Source organism: Mixia osmundae (genome assembly GCF_000708205.1).
Source record: "Mixia osmundae IAM 14324 unplaced genomic scaffold scaffold_6, whole genome shotgun sequence".
Classification (NCBI taxonomy): Eukaryota; Fungi; Basidiomycota; class Mixiomycetes; order Mixiales; family Mixiaceae; genus Mixia; species Mixia osmundae.
The window spans coordinates 310,044-326,460 of record NW_014575558.1 but is presented as its reverse complement, the minus strand read 5'-3'; the positions used below and the strand labels follow the sequence as shown (position 1 = coordinate 326,460).

The following is a 16,417-nucleotide window of genomic DNA, read 5'->3' as shown; positions in this document are numbered from 1 at the left end:
GCGACACCTGGCAATATAAGCAGCGACCAAATTCATCACAAGGGTGCTACAAAGCAGCAGCGCACAGCTCACAATGGCCACCAGGTGAGCGACTCTGTCATGCTCCCTGTAAAGCTCATGTGCTAATCACGTCAAGCGATCAGGTTGGACCGCCTGATCTTGCTGCTGTCGACTGGACAGACAAGCACCGTCCGTCAGACGGCAGCACGCCAGCTTGGTCAGATTGCGGGTCAGCGCATCCAGCACACAAGCTCAGGGCCAGCTGCTGCTTCGGGACCGTCCTCTTCGCTCGCTAGGAATGTCAGAGAGACGGGTCAGCTCCTGCTGGGCGAGAGTACCGCGTCGTCTTGGAGAGGCATTGATGGCGAATGGCAAGAGATCATAAGTTTACTCAACAAAGTGAGTGCCCCCGATGCGATCCAGTAGGTTACCCATAGGCAGCGCAGATTGTGCCGCATTTGCGGTCACGGAATGGCGAGACACGCATAGCTGCAGCACTCGCCGTCGAATCAATATGTCGCGCTATTGGAGTTTGGGATCCTCTCCCTCCTCGCAGTACCGACCTCAGAGTAACCTCTGCAGCACAGACTGAGCCTTCCGATGCCTTGACAGACTTTAACGCGCTGCAAATCATGCGCGAGCGACCCCATCTTCTCGCAACAGCTGGCGGCGAATTTGCACCTCCACTGACCGCGTCAGATCGTGAAGCTCAGCAAAAATCGCAGAAAGCATTGGCATCAGAGTTTGGTCTTGACTTCGCCGGCTCTCGGAGCGAAGATCTCAGCATCGGTATAGACATGGCAAAGGAACTTGCAGAGGGCGAACAGGCCGCTTCGGCCTCTGCGCACACAAACGGCGCACCTGCAAAGACACTCAGCGCTCGTGAACTGAACGCACTTAAGCGCAAACGGAAAGCGGAGGCTAAAGAGACTAGCTCAAAGTCAGTCTTCGATTCATCATGCGGTCTTTGCTGACATCCACGAGTGCGATAGGAAGCGCGCAATAGAGGCGACTATAGCCCAGCAAGCCGACAATATAGACAACAAAAAGGACGAGCAGACAATAGCAGAACCACCCGTCATCGGAGGCCAGGTAGCCATAAAAGCGGAAGACGATATGCCAGATCTTTCCGATGTCAGCGCCGACACATGGCCATTCCATGCCATCGCCGAGAGTTTGGCGGACGATCTCACGGATCCAATATGGACGATACGGCACGGCGCAGCGCTTGGTCTCACGGAGATCTTGAGATCTCAAGGTGCCTCTGGCGGCATGTCACTTGCTCTCTCTGATGCAGACAATCGAGCTGCGCATCAGCGTTGGTGCTCAGAGCTCATCACCGTCATACTCGAAGTCCTTTTGCGAGATCGCTTTGGTGACTACCTCGGGGACTCGGTCAAAGCACCAGTAAGAGAAGCCGCAAGCAGAACGCTCGCCAGCCTCATAGCCCACTGTCCATCGTTCACACTTGCCTCGACCTTCGACGCTCTCGAAGCTATGATCAAGCAAGACGATCAAAAGTCTGTATGGGAAGTCAGACACGCCGGTTTACTCGGCCTACGCTATCTCGTCGAATCGCGCCAAGATATCCTACAAGACGATGCGCTTCTGCTCAACAGGGTTGTCGCGCTCGCTTTGACCGGCCTGAAGGACAAAGATGACGATGTGAGAGGTGTCGCTGCCGCTGCTTTGTTGCCCATCGTCGGCACCATCGGTGAACGCCTACCGAAAGCGACACTGGACGCGCTACTCGAGATGCTCTGGTCTTGCATTCAACAGGCACACGATGATCTCTCAAGCTCGGTTGCAGACATTATCCAGCTCCTCACTGCGCTTATGACCAGCAGTGCTATGCTTGCCTCTGTCTCGCGCGAGCATCTCATTGCTCGTCTACCGGCTCTTTATCCCTTTCTGCGGCATACGATCACTTCCGTACGCGCGTCTGTCATTAATGCGATAACCGTCATGATCCCCGTCATTTCTTCCGGTGAAGATGTTGCTTTGCCGCGGCTCATCTGGCGCAACATCGCTGTCGAAACCAGATTGTCAATTCGCGAGCAAAGCATGGCGGCCTGGCAAGTCTTTCTAGCAGAAAGCACTCCGACGTATGCCACATCAGTGATAGATGGCATAGTCGACACTTGCGCCGGCCTGCTCATCAGCCCATTGCAAGGCGGCCTGCCAATGGATTTTTATCAGATTACAGGTTACGCAATCGCACCAGTCGACAAAACACTGCTGTCTCAGGATATGACGCTCATTACGAGCGAGACTTTATTCGCTTGTCGTCTCGATGCATTACAAGCGCTCGCCCAGTTGCATGCAAAGAATCCAAACCACTCTTGGCAGCGCCTCAGTCATTATATGACGCACCTCAGCGACCCGAGCGCGAGCAGGCGCGTCTTCTCCGCCTTACTCCTTGCAGCTCTTGCGCGTGCCTCGTTAGATGCAGAGCCGGAAACGTCGGCGTTAGGCCTGCAATGTCGCGATCGTCTCACAGCCGCCTTACCCGACAGCTACGACGAAATCGCTGCTGACGCTAAACGGTTGTCTTCCCACTGTGAGAAAGCCACAAAGTCACTCGCCAATCATCACGTTGAAGATATGCCGCCGGCGAAGCTGTCATTGAGTATTCGTGCACAGGGCTTGATGACGCTGCTGCAGTCCACGAGCGCGAAATTGGCTCAGACCAGCAAAAAGGCGGCATCACAGATGCATGAGCTCAGTCAGACGGTCTTACGGCTGCACACTCAATACGCCGGGGACAAGTCCACATATGATATAAGAGTCGCAGCTTCGCTGGCATCAGCCTGTGTTGCTTTCGGCGCCATCCCAGCGAAGCTTAATGCTCTAGTACCGCCTCTGATCGCATCCCTCAAGTCGGAGACCGACCCTCGTTTGCAGCAAAGTACGGCGCTGGCTATCGCACAGCTCATCCGCCGTTTGACGGCCGATTTGTCAAAGCAAGTTCCATGTACAAAATTGATCAAGAACGTAGCGAACCTGGTCTGTCAGGATACACTTGCGACTCCGCTCTTTGCCGAGCATGTTGCTGATCAGGATCGCATACTGTATGATATAGCTACTACAACGGAGGGGACGAGCGTCACGCCGGACCCTCGCTCACTGCTCGTCGTCAGAGGTGCACGCTTCGCGATGGCAGAGCTGTCAGCTGACTTTGGCGATAAACTTTTCGATGAGTTACCGCTACTCTGGCAAGTAGTCTCTGACGATCTGGTAAGTGTGTGCTCTCAGCCTTTGGACGCGCAGCAAACCGCACTGGCATCTGATCACACGCTTGGGCAAAAGTTGATCGACGGCCTGGCTATCGCTACCGCTTTGTTGCCTGTCGCGAGCACTCAAAGCCGAGTCAGACTCGCTTCACTCCTGCCGACAATCACAAGTTTACTTCGAAGCTCGTATGCCGTCTTGAGGTCTGCAGCTGCAAAAGCAATTGCGACAATATGTGACTTATCGCCTGCGACCGGTCTACCATTTCTTATCGAGCACTGTCTAGCTGATCTGAGCGATCCACTTAATCTATATCGACGTCAGGGTATGCTCGAGACCATCGCACGGATTGTCGACATCATGGACATACGCATACTGCCGTACATTGTCTTCCTCGTCGTTCCTACGCTGGGCCGCACGACTGATGGGAACGAAGCTGTGCGCTTGCTGGCCGCACGCGTCTTTGCTTCGATCATCAAGCTAGTACCGCTGGAGGTGAGCTTGCCTTCTGTATTGTGCTTGATCTGGCTCACAAACACACTGGCAGGCTGAGATCCAAGACCCCGCCGATCTGCCGGCGTCGCTCATTGCACGACGCGACGATGAGCGTCGTTTCCTATCACAACTCATTGATGGCAGCACTATTGCCGAATACGTCATGCCGATCACCGTGAAAGCTGAGCTCCGTTCGTATCAGCGAGAAGGAGTCAGCTGGCTGGCTTTCTTGCACAAGTATCAACTACACGGCATTCTCTGCGATGACATGGGTCTAGGCAAGACCCTGCAGTCCATTTGCATTCTCGCCAGCAAGCATTTTGAGCGTGCGGAAAAGCATACCAAGTCTGCATCGCCTGAAACGGTTCATCTGCCTTCGCTCGTGGTATGTCCGTCAACGCTCACCGGTCACTGGCAACACGAGATTGAGACATATGCACCTGATCTTCGCCCGCTGATCTTCGGCGGCGATCCTTTGCGTCGTAGCCAGCTGAAAGGTGAGCTGAAGAAGGCTGATGTCGTTATTGCGTCATACAATACAATCAGTAGCGAGATTGATTACCTTGCAACGCTCGACTTCAATTATTGCGTTCTTGACGAAGGCCACGTCATCAAATCAAGCAAGGCCAAACTGTCCAAAGCCGTCAAGCGTCTGAAAGCCGAGCACCGGCTTGTGCTGTCAGGCACGCCAATCCAGAACAATGTTCTCGAGCTCTGGTCGCTTTTCGACTTTCTCATGCCGGGCTTCCTGGGTAGTGAAGCCAGTTTCAGCGAGCGCTACAGCCGTCCCATTGCGGCCAGCAAAGACGCGAAGAAGTCAAGCGCAGAGCAGGCGAAAGGCGCCCTTGCGCTTGAAGCCCTTCACAAACAAGTCCTGCCTTTCATCCTGCGCCGATTGAAGGAGAATGTGCTGCAAGATTTACCGCCGAAGATCATACAAGACTACCAGTGCGAGCTCTCACCGCTTCAGCGAGACCTTTACAGCTCGCTTGGGCAAAGCAATGAGGATGGTAGCAATGCAGATGACGGAAAACAGCACGTCTTTCAGACCTTGCAATATCTGCGGAAGCTGGTCAATCATCCCAGCCTCGTTCTGGATGCTAGCAATCCTCAGCATCGTACGGCGCTTGCTAACCTAGCAGCAGCCAAGAACGAGCTGGAGCACGCACCCAAGCTTGAAGCTTTGCGGTGAGTCACGTTCTCTTTGTCTGTGATCTCGCTGATGATGGAGCAGACAATTACTGTGGGACTGTGGTATCGGCCTGCAATCTCAGGGCAAGGCTAAGGCTGTGAAATCGGATATCGAGGAATCGATTGCGGCTCATCGGGTCCTCGTTTTCTGCCAGACGCGCTCCATGCTTGACATCATAGAATCAATGCTGTTCAGGAAGCACATGCCAACCGTGAGCTACATGCGGCTAGATGGTGCGATACCAAGTCATCAACGCTTTGCTATCGTCAAGACGTTTAACCGAGACCCCTCCATTGATGTCTTACTTCTGACTACACATGTCGGCGGTCTGGGCCTCAATTTGACGAGTGCGGACACGGTCATCTTTGTCGAGCACGATCTCAACCCAATGAAGGATTTGCAAGCCATGGACAGGGCACATCGACTCGGCCAGAAGCGCACGGTCAATGTGTACCGCTTGATCACGAAGGACACACTCGAGGAGCAGATTATGGGACTGCAGCGCTTCAAGACCCACGTGGCCTCAACAGTCATCAGTCAACAGAATAGTCAGCTCGCATCGCTCGAGACGGACAAGCTGCTCGATCTCTTCACACCTGCCGGCGATGCGCCCAAGCAAGAGAAGCAAGGTCGCATCACTCAGCAAGCCCTGCTGGCCGCTTTGGAAGAGGCACCCGATGGCGACAACGAAGATCTTGCGTGACGACGCTGACTAATCCCGTGTTGATTGCATACAACAAACCCCACTAATCCTTGCCGCGCTTCATTTGTACATGAGGATCAGAAGAAAACATGAACCGGTAAAGCTTCGTACTTGCCGCGACGCCATACTGGCGTGAAGTAATCGTGCCCATAGCCGTTCGCGTAATCTCTTCGTTTGCGAGGAGTTCCTCCGGTTTGTACTGCTTCGCCTCAAAGGCTTCGTAGAGTCCCCTCCAGGTTTTGTACTTGTGCACAATGGCTGCAGCTGCAGTCTCGTTACCGCCCGGCATCGTGCTAAGCTGCCGCAGAAACGTGCTGCGCGGACCGTCGCCTTTGCGTTGGCCTTCTGGCACATGCCCAACGTACTGCATATCCTCCTGTTGATGCAACCTGCTCCCGTGTCAGTTAAGACGCCTCAGAACAGACTATGACGTACTTGAGCTGTCGAACAGATATGTCACGAGAAGCATCGACGATCGTAGCCGCCAATGCCTCGTCATCGTCTGGGTCCAGGAACTTACATCCCGTTGCGAGAAAAGCGCTCATGAGCTGCGCACGTATAGTGTCCCTTTGTTGCTTATTCACTTCCGTTGTTGCCAATCCATGCAAGAGTAAGAACAGCTGGTGGTCCGGGTAGTGCGCTTTGACGCTCGATATGAAAGTCGTCAGCCCGTCTGGTACCTTGCGAGTGAGTAGCGAAGCTTCGGCGGCGGTGACATAGATCATCAGAGTGGGCTCTGGTCGCCATCCATGCTCCTCATCTGGCAGAGGCCAATAGATCCGCTCTGCTTCGTTCCAGACTGTATCGTGATGGCGTTCCCAGAAAAGCAATCGGCTCGCAAAGGGCCGTAATGCAACTGGACATGGCATCGTCCTTACAAGGCTTTCGGCTTCACCTAGCGTCTGCTTGACAGACGCGAATATGGTCTTGAAGCTAGGCAAAGTAGCTAGCTCCTCGGTGACGAGCAACCTGACATATTTGACAGCGATCTTGCGATCAGACTGCAATTTGTTGGCGGCCCGCAGCGCTGCATTTCGAGCTTTAGAGGCCTGGGGGCGCAGAGTAGGTGAGCTTGCATGATAATGCACAAGAGGGGTCGCTGACCTTTTCCGTTTGCTTCTTTGCAGCCGACTCCTCCTGGCGGGCCCTGACTTGCTCTGGGCTGCTCTTGGGCGTCTTGGCGCAATTCGATGGCTTCAGCGTGACTTTGACGGCCTCCCCGTCATCGTCCGACTCGTCTGTCGCTTTGCGCTTTCCTCTCGCTTTCTCACTGAGCGAACGCGCTCTGCCGCTCGTCACGGACGGCAGATCGGCCTGATCCTCTTCGGGCGCGGCCAGTACATTGGTCTGCTTTGCACGTGACGCAAACATGTCTGATCGTGGATGCGCACTGGCGGGTCGAGGTGCTAGTGCGCCTGCAAACAGTCTCGCGGCAGACGTGGAGGGCTGCGAGCGCGACGAGGGACGGGTGGGTAATTCTGGAAGTTCGTCATCGCTACTGTCTACGCTATGTATCATGGCAGGAGCTGATCTTGACTTTTCGAGAGCCGGACGCTGCACAGGCTTAGCGATACCGATGATCACGGGCTGAGTCGTAGAAGCTGGCGACAAGGCGCGGTTATCGAGTGACAACGGCAGCGCCGGCTGTTCCCCATCGGAGCTCGAGGCAAGATCTATGATCTTCCCCGTCTGTGGAGTCATGCTTGCCCTTCGTTGGACCACATCGCTGCACACAAGAGGCACGGACAGGCGCTTGTCTCACGACAGTGTCGAGGGTGTGTCGACGTGTCGACGACGCGCTTTCTTGCTTTGGCTTGACAGAAAGATCCGACTTTTGCGGCCACTGGCAAGAGCGGTATGGGCAAGCAGCAGCGGTCCAGCAGGATCAGAACAGCACGTCTCGCTGCATCTGGATCAGCACAACAGCAGGGGCAAGCAGCCCGAGCTGCGCACGCTACCGCCAAGCCAGGCAAGGAGACGAAAGAAATTCCATTGCTACTCGAAAAGGTATGCCATTTGAGGCGCAGCACTCTCAAGACATGTGCTCAGATAGACGGGACACCAGTTGGTGGATGACGATCTCGATGAACGCCTTGGGGCACTGCAGAGCTTGACGGCAACGCTCGCAACGGCAAGCCAATCTGCTCGACGACTCTTGCTCGGCAAGAATGTCGTCGGCCATCTCATCCTCCGACTGGGTGGCAAGCCAGCAGGCAAAGCTGCACTACTGCTACCGGATGCCTCCAAGGGAGAAGGTGCTCAGCCAGAATCGAATCAGCAAGTCATCATGGAGGCTTGTGGAGCCTTGCGCAATTTAGCCATCTCGGGCTCCACTGAGCGAGGCTCGTCCGAATGGGACACGCTAGGCGAGATGTATAACAAAGGAGTTGTTCCGCCACTTCTCGCTCTGCTATCGACATTGTTGGTCTACCTGCGGCAGTTTCGCGCAGATGATCCGCCACTGCAAAACGGCGCGGCAGAAGCCTTGCTGGCCATCAAAGAGGGCTACTGGGACTGGACCGACAATGTACTCACGCTCATCTGGGCGCTAGCGTCAGTCAATTCAGCTCCTCGTTTGCTATTCTGCTGATATCTTTCGCGCCACAGGGAGACATCCACAAAGATCCACACGGCCCTGTCTGCTTCGCCCGCGCTATCCGACTTCCTGCTTGCATACTTGCCCTTGAGCTCACTCGACGGAACCTTTACGACTCGGACGCCCATCAATATTGCCGTCGTAGCAGGTCAGTCCATGACGACTTTGTGTAGTCTCGATAGCTTATTCCAGAGCATAGCCCAAGCGCTTCTGACGCTCAGCGAGGACAATACCGGCTTGATCATACCTCGCACCAGCTTGCCCAATATGCTCGACGTCATTGCGAGCCAGCATGTCCCGACTCCATCTGACGAAGAGAATAGACTACTCTTACGCGTCTTGCTCATAGGTACGCTACACGGTTTTCCAGAATGCCAAGCTCACCTCCGCTGGCGCAGGCATTGTCAAGAATGTAGCTCACCCAAAATCAGATCACTGGCGTCGTTTGCTAGATATCGCGCCGCTATTCCTGGTCAAGCTACTAGATACAGATATATCTGCGCTGGCGCCGAGCAGCCAGCGCCTCTCCACGCTACAGATCGGCCTCGAGATGCTCACAGAGCTCGTCGCATGCATTGACGGCTTTGATGAGCCTGAAGCGCCCCTTGCAGCTTCGAGCGGGATGGACGAGGATGTGGACGAGGCAGAAGAGGATGATGAGGTCCCGGCGGAGATCGGTGAAGAGATGATGCTAGATGAAGACGTGCAACTCGATGAAGCTTCAACCAGTCTTTTTGCCGAGCTACCGGCCAAACTCTTGGCGCTCGCGCGATTGTCTCCGCTGCAGCAGAATGGATCGTCATCTACTCAGCTCATTGCCGCGGGTGCGACTACACCAAACGGTGACGATGTACTCCAGCTTGTTCACCTGCGCGCTCTTGAATGCCTCAACAATGTTTTGCTCACACTCGGCCGTCAAGGCGCACGTGCGGCTGCGTTCGTCTCGTCCAACGCGAAAACACTTCAAGCGACATGGAATACTCTTTTCGAGCTTGTACTCACCTTTGGCGCTCAACACGAGCCGGGCAAGGGCAAGGCAAAGCAGAGCGAAGGCGATCTCGCAAATGAAGATTGTCTGGCAGCAACGATCAACTGCATTTGGGCACTCGCTCGCATAGGTCTATCTGATGCGTCTACACTTGTGTGTTCTGACTTGGTGTCTATATTCTATCGTGCTGATATTCTGCGGATTAGTCTGTCGGGCTGCAAGAACATCAGGTCTTGCTCGCACTGGTCGATGCGACTCCTGCTGCTACTCCGGCATTACAGACCGCCTGCGTCGGCGCTCTCGGCTGTCTTGCCATGCGTTCGCAAGTCTCTGTCGACGAGAATAGGGTGCGTTCCCACAGCAGCCAGCTGGTAACAGACTGATGTGGTGACAGGCAATCGCAACTTCTCTGATGGGCTGGCTGGCCTTCATCTCGCCAGATTATGTGAACAATGACGACAGATTCGACATCGCGCTTCAGTCGCTAGACAGCCTGCTCGATGTATTTGCCGATGAAACACGCGATTATGACGTGCCGGTTTTCCGTCTAGCAGGCGCTCTACCTCGCTTCGAGGCTGCGCAGAAAAGCCTGAAAGGCCTCGTACGTGAGCATGGCAAATCAAGTACCTCGGCTGACAGCAGCAAGCAGGTGAAGCGGATCGATAAGCGCAAAGCCTCTGTGCTGCGGCAAAAGGCCGATGCCGCCTTGATCAATTTGAACGCCTTTGTTGCCTATCGTCGGCAGTTCAAGTAATGCAATCTAGACTTTGCCTCTCCAGTGTCGTTGTCTCTGTAACCAGACAGTCATGAGAGCAGCGAGGATGCAGCTCGCAGTATAGATTGCAAAAGTGGCAGCGAAGCATCGTCTGCCTGCGCAGACATTATCCCGAGCATGTCGGCCCTCTGTGGCGCTATCTGAGACTGCGCCTGCCAAGGCGGTGAAAACAAATGAGCCTGCTGCAGATGCGAGACTGATGAGGCCCCAATTGAAGCCGAAATGCTCCAAGGGGAACGCCGTGGAGACAATGGCGGGTATGAGCGTGAAAGTGAGTCCATAGCCGAGTCCGACACCGACACTGAGCAACCATAAGCCAGCCGGCGTCTGCATGACAAAGGCTGCCCAGAGGAAAGCGATGACGAAGAGCAGACAAGCAAACACGAGAAAATAGAGACGCGAGATTGTCCACGTCCGCGTTGTGGCCAGTCCTGCACGCTTTGGCGAGAGCCAGTCGCTCAAAGGACCCGCAAGGAGCCGAATGGCGGTATTGCAGACGGCAATAACGATGACGTGCGTTTTGCGTATATTGAGCGCATCTGTGCCTGGCCAAGCCGGCTCGAGCCAGAGTTGTGGTTGAGCGAGCACGCTCTCGATTACATTGCCTAGCGTGGCGATGGTGGCTTCTGCCGGTCCACTGACCAGCGCTGCGATGAGCGAGAGAAGCCAGAACTGACGATTGCCCATGCAAGATCTGAGTGTGATCGGCTTGGGCGCAGAAGTAAGGTCTGTGGCGGGCAGAAGGAGACTCGATTCGGTGGGCGAAGAGAGTGCATCCCCTTCGCGATCCTGTTGCTCGTCTACGTCTTCCTTGAGCAAAACGGCAGGCGAGCGAGGTATGATGCGCAGTCCGTAGGCCCCGAGCATATTGACCACGAACAGGGTGATGGCGAGAAAGACAAAGAACCGGTAGACATCCAACTCATCGGGCGAGGTGATCTGTGATCGGTCCACGAAGAGCGCCGAAGCGAGTTGTGAGATGAGCAGGGGCGACAGGCCAAAGAGAGCACAGGGAATCGCGATGGCCAAGCCAGGGTGATCGGGAAATGAGCGCGTGGCCGTCGTGACGGCTGCAAAATAGCTTGCAGCAGTCGCCGAACCACTGAGGACGTAGTAGCATGCCAGGAAGATCCACGTGGCCGATGGCGCGATGATGTCGATCGGGTCATCTTTGCTTGCGAGCAGGCTGGGATCATCGGGCGGTGACATCTTGATCGAGCGCGCCATCATGCCGTAGCCGACTGCGAAGAGGACGGCAGCGCAGAGTGACACCCTGTGACGCGAGATCATCATCAGTCAAGCCTTGTAGATATCTGCACGGCCCGACGTACGTTCTTGGTCCTCGTTGATCAACGAGCAATCCCCAGCCGACGGCCGAGATGTACTCGCCGAGAATGGCGCCAATGGCTACATTATTGCTCTGGGACATGCTCAATCCGATCGTCTTTGCGAGCGGGGGTCCCCAGAGTGGGATGGTGAAGATGGAACCGGCGGTGATGGCATTGAGGGAGATGGAGATACACGTGGAGATGGCCAATGCTTTGGCTTGCCATTTCGAGACTGTGCCTCGGCTCGTGTCGTCCGCGTGCTCGCCCGACATCGTTGCTCGCTGAGGGGGCATCTCGATCTCGTCTAGGCGGTCATCACGAGCCAATGACGGCACTGCCACTCACTCGGATCTCGCCAACTCTTGCCACGTCGCGCCGGGTCGATTCGAGTCGAGTGAAGTGAAGTGACGCCATCGGAGCAGGAGAGGTAGACACCTGGCTAGCGATGTTCAGACGGGTACTGCTGGCCACTGCCGTCGGCTTGATGGCCATGTCAGCTCGTGCGACCGACAGGAGGACAGCCGAAGACCTGTCGGCCGATCAACTCGTCTTCAACACCGACAAGGGACCCATCGCAACTTCGGCCTTGCCGTCTCTGTCTGACATGCTGACAGTTCAGAGGAGTGCTAGCTTCTTCTACGACTACCTCCGGGAGGGATCTGTTGCCGAACGACTGGCTGCACCGGTGCTGAAGACGACGCTCTTTGTGCCTACTAACACGATCATCTCTCAGCTCGCTCGCAAGCCACACGAGGGAGCGCCTGGCGAGGAGAAGATCTACTCGACCGAGAAGGACGAGGAGAAAGCGCGAGCGGAGTACTTGCAAGACTGGGTCAAGACGCACGCTGTTGCCGAATCACTCGAGCTCAAGCTTGATGATCTGAGCGAGAGAGACTCGTTGCTCAAGGACCATCCCATCACGTTTACTCGCGCCGAAGCAGCAACTGCTGTAGATGCCTGGGCTAGCATACTCGTCGGTCCCAGACAGGCTCGCGTCATCGACGCTGTCGAGGTAAGGCACCTCCAATTCGGCCATGCAAGACCACGCTCATGATGAGAACAGTGCTCGAATGGCTGGATTTACATGCTCGACGGCGTACTCGGCTTGTGAAGACGGTGTAACACTGTTCGTGTTGTTTCTTCACTGACTTATTACATCTCCTTGTTGACAAGCCAACCTCTCGCCGCGTCACATGACCGACATCTCCTCGTTGCCACGCCATCGCTTTGTTACAGACAGCTGCTCATCCCATCTTTCTGGCGGAAAATGAAAGTGGACACTGGTCATGATCTTCAGCATACTCCCTCTCGTCTTCAGCGCCGCCGGCGCAGCTATCGATCAGGCCACACGTGTTGGCCAATTCGACCCCGCCTGCTCTGCTCGTCGTCGTCTCCTGACGATTGTTGCCGCGTCTCGCGCCTTGACCCCTCGCTTCCTAGTGCTTGATCCCACACAACGCTGCTCCTCCCGCCCAAGGATAGAGATCATGCTTGCTACGATGTTTGGAATGCTCAGCCTCGTATACATGGTCGCCGCTGCTGCCGTTCAGGCAGGTCAATATGCGGTCCAGCCATTCCAGATTTGCCTGCTCGACACGACGTTGATTGGCGGTCGACGTTGGTTGTTCGGTTTCGAACTTGAGCATACGCCAAACGCCCTTCAGCCCTTCACCGCGAAAGCAGAAGACGACGATACGCCGCTTCACTGCACCCCTGCCTTCACACGCGATCCCAATTCACACCCTTTCGAGTGCGACTGTATGGGTGTTCTCTACCATCCCTGGCGCAGCTGATTGCACTTTCCCCCGTAGATCTCGCAACAGATCTCTTCAGCTCCAAGATCTCGACGAAGATTGCCTTCGTCTTTCGCGTCGAGGGCAAATACCTCACCTACGAGCTTCTGCCCTCTACGGCCTTTCACACAGGGTAAAGTGGCGTCGGTCATGACGACGAGAACGCTGAAATCGTTCACAGCCTCAAATCGTGGTCGCTTCATTGCGATCAACAGCTCGTCGAGGAGCGCAAGTCGACCTGACGCGCATGGCTGCAATAGGTCGAATCGCTACAATCTCAATGCATGCGCATTTGTCCTGCTCTATATGCATTACAGGCAGTCGCTTGTTGCAAGCTTCTCAGTCTCTGCGCTTCCTCTACGATACAAAGTACAAGCACTTGCATTAGTGCGCTGCTGCACCGACCTTTCTTGAAAAGAACGGCAGCTTCAAGACGCCCGAAGCGTCGGCTCCCAGGAACCCCACACATGCACCAGGCCGATTCGTTGCAGCCCTCTGGTCACCTCAGCGACTTACCATGATGGCACTGACACGGGGTACATCTGTGTCGCGTCGCAGCCAGCAATGAAAGCCCCCTTGACCCCTCTATGAGTTGCCTGACTTCCTTCCACGTTCCTTTTCTCTCTCGCCAAAGCAGAAGACAGAATCAATGCTCGCAATGATGTTCGGAATGCTCGCTCTCGCATACACCGCCGTCGCCGCTGCTGCTGCTGCGCCAAGAGGACAATACGCTCTCAAGCCGAGCCAGATGTGTGACCTCAATGTGAACTACATCGGCGGTGGCTCAGAATCACTGCTGCTGCAGCTTAACTACCGTGGTGATAACTACCCGCCCTTCAGCGTTACGCTGGTCCCCGATGAACCGTTCACCTGCTTGGACCTTACGCCGTTCAGCTCAACAGAGGGCTCACACGCCGCCGAGTGCACTTGTACGCACCCCCAACACTGCCGCTGTTTTGCTGACTACTCTCTCTTGCAGACAACACACTCAAGCCAGACCGTTCGGTCTATACCAAGATTGATCTCCTTCTCCGTACCGATGGCAAATACCTCAATTATGAGCTCCTGCCTTCCATGGTTCGCACTATAGGGTACAATCTCTCTTGATATGACAAAGCCGCTACTGAACTTGGATGCAGTTTCAAATCTTGGAGTCTCGTGTGCGAGAAGCAGCCCGTCGAAGAGCGCAAGTCGCGCTGACTGCAGTAATTTGCGCGATCAATGCATCTATGTTCGCCCTCCTGTGGTTGCACCCCACATGTGGTTGCGGATCACGCACCACCTCACAGACACGAGCTTCGGAATCCGCGGGTAGAGATCAGCCCACACAGCTGCCCATCAATCGATACTTATCGGCGCCAAACATGCGACGTGCGAGTGCCTTTCGCTTCGCCCTTGCAGAGGCACGTTCACCGCAGAGACCCATTGTTGCCAGAGCAACAGTCTCAGTGTAGCCTCTGAGAGCTTTGGCGACTCATGCGCGCCACACAATCATGTGCACAAGAGATTGTCTCCACGTCGCGATGTCCACTCTCCTCTTGCCCCTGATCGAGTTGTCCAGCATCATCCCCCGTGTCTTGCCTCCCTCGCCAAACGATGAGAACCAAGTTCGTCACAATGATTGGGGTGCTTGCTCTCGTGTACTCTGTCGCCGCAGTCGCTGTGCAGAAAGCTCAATACGCTGTCCAGCCCGTCCAGCTATGTAGTCTCACTTTCGGTCTCATCGGCGGCCGCGCGGACTCATTTTTATTCCAGCTCGAGCACTTTGGTCCTGAAGACTCGCCATTCAGCGCCACGACGTTGACCAAGCGATCGCTCGCCTGTCAGCCGGCATCGCCGCAGTACACAAGAGGCGGCTCAGATGCCACCGAGTGCCTGTGTATGCACGCGATATCCCTATGCGACGCTACCTCACTATCTTGATTGGCAGATTTTGTGAGCACGCCAGACGGTTCCATCCATTCCAAGATCGACATCGTCTTCCGCATTGACGGCAAATACCTGAATTATGAGCTTTTGCCTTCTTTGGCCGACGACAAAGGGTACGCAGGCTCTCGCTATGACAACCATGCTGCTGACTCTCGCCGTTAGTCTCGCATTTTGGAGCCTCAAATGCGGTAGCCATCTGATTGAAGAGCGCAAGTCGTGATCCTTTACGATACGCGACGCGACACAATGCATTGTCATCTGCCCTTCTATATCTGATCTCGTTGCAGACGATCAACTCACGCTGAGCACTGCTCCTGGGAGTACGGGCGATACATATCATCAGTATATATACCACACTTGCGCACTATCGACCGACTAGGGGCACACGACTTGAGCGTCCCTATGCCTTACCACGTTCTGCTCAAGCTGTCTGTGCATCGGCACGTTTTTAAGGACAGCGTAGTCGTCCGATCGTTGCTCAGCAACTCATTATCGTTATTGCCATCGCGAGCCAGAAGAGTATTACGCTGAATACGACGTCTGACTCCTATTGCCCCTCTTCGAGTCGTATAAAAGCGACCAAATTTTCCTTCCTTGCCAGGCTCTTGACAACACGATGCTCGCCAAGATGATCGGAATGCTCGCTCTTGCATCAGCCGTAGCTTCTGCTGCAGTGCAGACAGGACCCTACCCTATTCAATACCTCCAGCTCTGCAGCCTTAATATGGACTTGATTCGCGGCGGACGAGAGTCGCTGTCGTTCCAACTCAAATATACCAGCGACGAAAACATGCCTTTCATCCTTACGACGGCGGATGAGCATCCTTTCGAGTGTCTGCCGGCACCCCAGCGCTACTCAGATGAAGCCTCATTGTACGATGATGTCTGCTTATGTAAGGGATCGACACATTCGTCTTGTCCGGAGCTTATCTGTCTTATTGAAAAGATACTGTACAGAAGACCGACAAATCCTACTCTACCGACCTCCAGATCGTCTTCCATACTGACGGCAAACATCTCACTTACCAGCTGTTGCCTTCCAAGTTCAACAACAAGGGGCACGAGTCTTCCCGTTCGTTCGTATGAAGACAATGCTGACGCTATATACAGCCTCAAAAAGTGGTCACTCCACTGCGGTGACCGTCTCGTCCATGAGCACAAGGCCAAAGGAGTGTCAATCTAGCTGGATTCGACTTGTTCTGGCGATCACGTGATCGATGCATTGCCGTTTGCCCTTCTGCGCTTACGTCCCTGCCTCGACTTCCTCTACTGCCTTGATTGGTGTCTTACAATCTTACTCTGGAGAGAACGTGCCGTCCGCGCAGTCGTGGTAGCAACGGTCCTGCCTCGTTGTCCCGTTCGAGCTACCTCTCCGATGATACTTCGC

At 55.0% G+C, this 16,417-nt stretch overlaps 9 protein-coding genes across 9 annotated transcripts; 7 read left to right on the top strand and 2 right to left on the bottom strand.

Annotated features, from left to right (window-relative positions):
* Positions 1 to 16: 16 nt before the first annotated feature.
* Positions 17 to 6,001, top strand: L969DRAFT_484966 (uncharacterized protein). The gene is made up of 6 exons (XM_014711868.1): positions 17 to 84; positions 144 to 399; positions 447 to 940; positions 993 to 3,726; positions 3,779 to 4,914; positions 4,961 to 6,001. The coding sequence occupies exons 1-6, from the start codon at positions 74 to 76 to the stop codon at positions 5,619 to 5,621; spliced, it is 5,292 nt and encodes a 1,763-aa protein (XP_014567354.1). The 5' UTR covers positions 17 to 73; the 3' UTR covers positions 5,622 to 6,001.
* L969DRAFT_17824 (uncharacterized protein) lies at positions 5,665 to 7,322 on the bottom strand (the record flags this gene model as incomplete). The annotated part of the gene is made up of 3 exons (XM_014711684.1): positions 5,665 to 6,010; positions 6,057 to 6,670; positions 6,726 to 7,322. 3 exons carry the CDS (start codon positions 7,320 to 7,322, stop codon positions 5,665 to 5,667), a joined length of 1,557 nt encoding a protein of 518 aa, XP_014567170.1.
* A 156-nt stretch (positions 7,323 to 7,478) lies between these two features.
* L969DRAFT_50149 (uncharacterized protein) lies at positions 7,479 to 9,959 on the top strand (the record flags this gene model as incomplete). Its single annotated transcript, XM_014711867.1, has 8 exons — positions 7,479 to 7,628; positions 7,687 to 8,174; positions 8,229 to 8,365; positions 8,417 to 8,566; positions 8,616 to 9,358; positions 9,412 to 9,552; positions 9,600 to 9,806; positions 9,855 to 9,959. The coding sequence occupies 8 exons, from the start codon at positions 7,479 to 7,481 to the stop codon at positions 9,957 to 9,959; spliced, it is 2,121 nt and encodes a 706-aa protein (XP_014567353.1).
* Positions 9,960 to 9,965: 6 nt separating this feature from the next.
* Positions 9,966 to 11,580, bottom strand: L969DRAFT_50031 (uncharacterized protein; the record flags this gene model as incomplete). The annotated part of the gene is made up of 2 exons (XM_014711866.1): positions 9,966 to 11,253; positions 11,312 to 11,580. 2 exons carry the CDS (start codon positions 11,578 to 11,580, stop codon positions 9,966 to 9,968), a joined length of 1,557 nt encoding a protein of 518 aa, XP_014567352.1.
* On the top strand, positions 11,396 to 12,419 carry L969DRAFT_624267 (uncharacterized protein; the record flags this gene model as incomplete). The annotated part of the gene is made up of 2 exons (XM_014711865.1): positions 11,396 to 12,320; positions 12,372 to 12,419. The coding sequence occupies exons 1-2, from the start codon at positions 11,754 to 11,756 to the stop codon at positions 12,417 to 12,419; spliced, it is 615 nt and encodes a 204-aa protein (XP_014567351.1). The 5' UTR covers positions 11,396 to 11,753.
* On the top strand, positions 12,102 to 13,361 carry L969DRAFT_482905 (uncharacterized protein). The gene is made up of 5 exons (XM_014711864.1): positions 12,102 to 12,320; positions 12,372 to 12,434; positions 12,545 to 13,066; positions 13,120 to 13,234; positions 13,283 to 13,361. The coding sequence occupies exons 3-5, from the start codon at positions 12,595 to 12,597 to the stop codon at positions 13,341 to 13,343; spliced, it is 648 nt and encodes a 215-aa protein (XP_014567350.1). The 5' UTR covers positions 12,102 to 12,320; positions 12,372 to 12,434; positions 12,545 to 12,594; the 3' UTR covers positions 13,344 to 13,361.
* A 410-nt stretch (positions 13,362 to 13,771) lies between these two features.
* Positions 13,772 to 14,301, top strand: L969DRAFT_94933 (uncharacterized protein; the record flags this gene model as incomplete). Its single annotated transcript, XM_014711863.1, has 3 exons — positions 13,772 to 14,030; positions 14,081 to 14,192; positions 14,241 to 14,301. The coding sequence occupies 3 exons, from the start codon at positions 13,772 to 13,774 to the stop codon at positions 14,299 to 14,301; spliced, it is 432 nt and encodes a 143-aa protein (XP_014567349.1).
* Positions 14,302 to 14,444: 143 nt separating this feature from the next.
* Positions 14,445 to 15,548, top strand: L969DRAFT_484083 (uncharacterized protein). Its single transcript, XM_014711862.1, has 3 exons — positions 14,445 to 14,980; positions 15,032 to 15,143; positions 15,193 to 15,548. Exons 1-3 carry the CDS (start codon positions 14,698 to 14,700, stop codon positions 15,248 to 15,250), a joined length of 453 nt encoding a protein of 150 aa, XP_014567348.1. The 5' UTR covers positions 14,445 to 14,697; the 3' UTR covers positions 15,251 to 15,548.
* A 148-nt stretch (positions 15,549 to 15,696) lies between these two features.
* Positions 15,697 to 16,194, top strand: L969DRAFT_88020 (uncharacterized protein). The gene is made up of 2 exons (XM_014711861.1): positions 15,697 to 15,923; positions 15,977 to 16,194. Exons 1-2 carry the CDS (start codon positions 15,755 to 15,757, stop codon positions 16,114 to 16,116), a joined length of 309 nt encoding a protein of 102 aa, XP_014567347.1. The 5' UTR covers positions 15,697 to 15,754; the 3' UTR covers positions 16,117 to 16,194.
* The last annotated feature ends 223 nt before the right edge of the window (positions 16,195 to 16,417 follow it).

Excerpts from the sequence above, each read along its gene's own strand:
- L969DRAFT_484966 (XM_014711868.1), top strand. Across the intron at positions 3,727-3,778 it reads TCAAGCTAGTACCGCTGGAG|GCTGAGATCCAAGACCCCGC; the intron begins GTGAGCTTGCCT and ends ACACACTGGCAG. Across the intron at positions 4,915-4,960 it reads CCCAAGCTTGAAGCTTTGCG|ACAATTACTGTGGGACTGTG; the intron begins GTGAGTCACGTT and ends ATGATGGAGCAG.
- L969DRAFT_482905 (XM_014711864.1), top strand. The coding sequence starts at position 12,595 with ATGATCTTCAGCATACTCCCTCTCGTCTTCAGCGCCGCCGGCGCAGCT. Across the intron at positions 13,067-13,119 it reads ACACCCTTTCGAGTGCGACT|ATCTCGCAACAGATCTCTTC; the intron begins GTATGGGTGTTC and ends TTTCCCCCGTAG. Across the intron at positions 13,235-13,282 it reads TCTACGGCCTTTCACACAGG|CCTCAAATCGTGGTCGCTTC; the intron begins GTAAAGTGGCGT and ends AATCGTTCACAG.
- L969DRAFT_484083 (XM_014711862.1), top strand. The coding sequence starts at position 14,698 with ATGAGAACCAAGTTCGTCACAATGATTGGGGTGCTTGCTCTCGTGTAC. Across the intron at positions 14,981-15,031 it reads AGATGCCACCGAGTGCCTGT|ATTTTGTGAGCACGCCAGAC; the intron begins GTATGCACGCGA and ends CTTGATTGGCAG. Across the intron at positions 15,144-15,192 it reads TCTTTGGCCGACGACAAAGG|TCTCGCATTTTGGAGCCTCA; the intron begins GTACGCAGGCTC and ends TCTCGCCGTTAG.
- L969DRAFT_88020 (XM_014711861.1), top strand. The coding sequence starts at position 15,755 with ATGGACTTGATTCGCGGCGGACGAGAGTCGCTGTCGTTCCAACTCAAA. Across the intron at positions 15,924-15,976 it reads GTACGATGATGTCTGCTTAT|ATACTGTACAGAAGACCGAC; the intron begins GTAAGGGATCGA and ends CTTATTGAAAAG.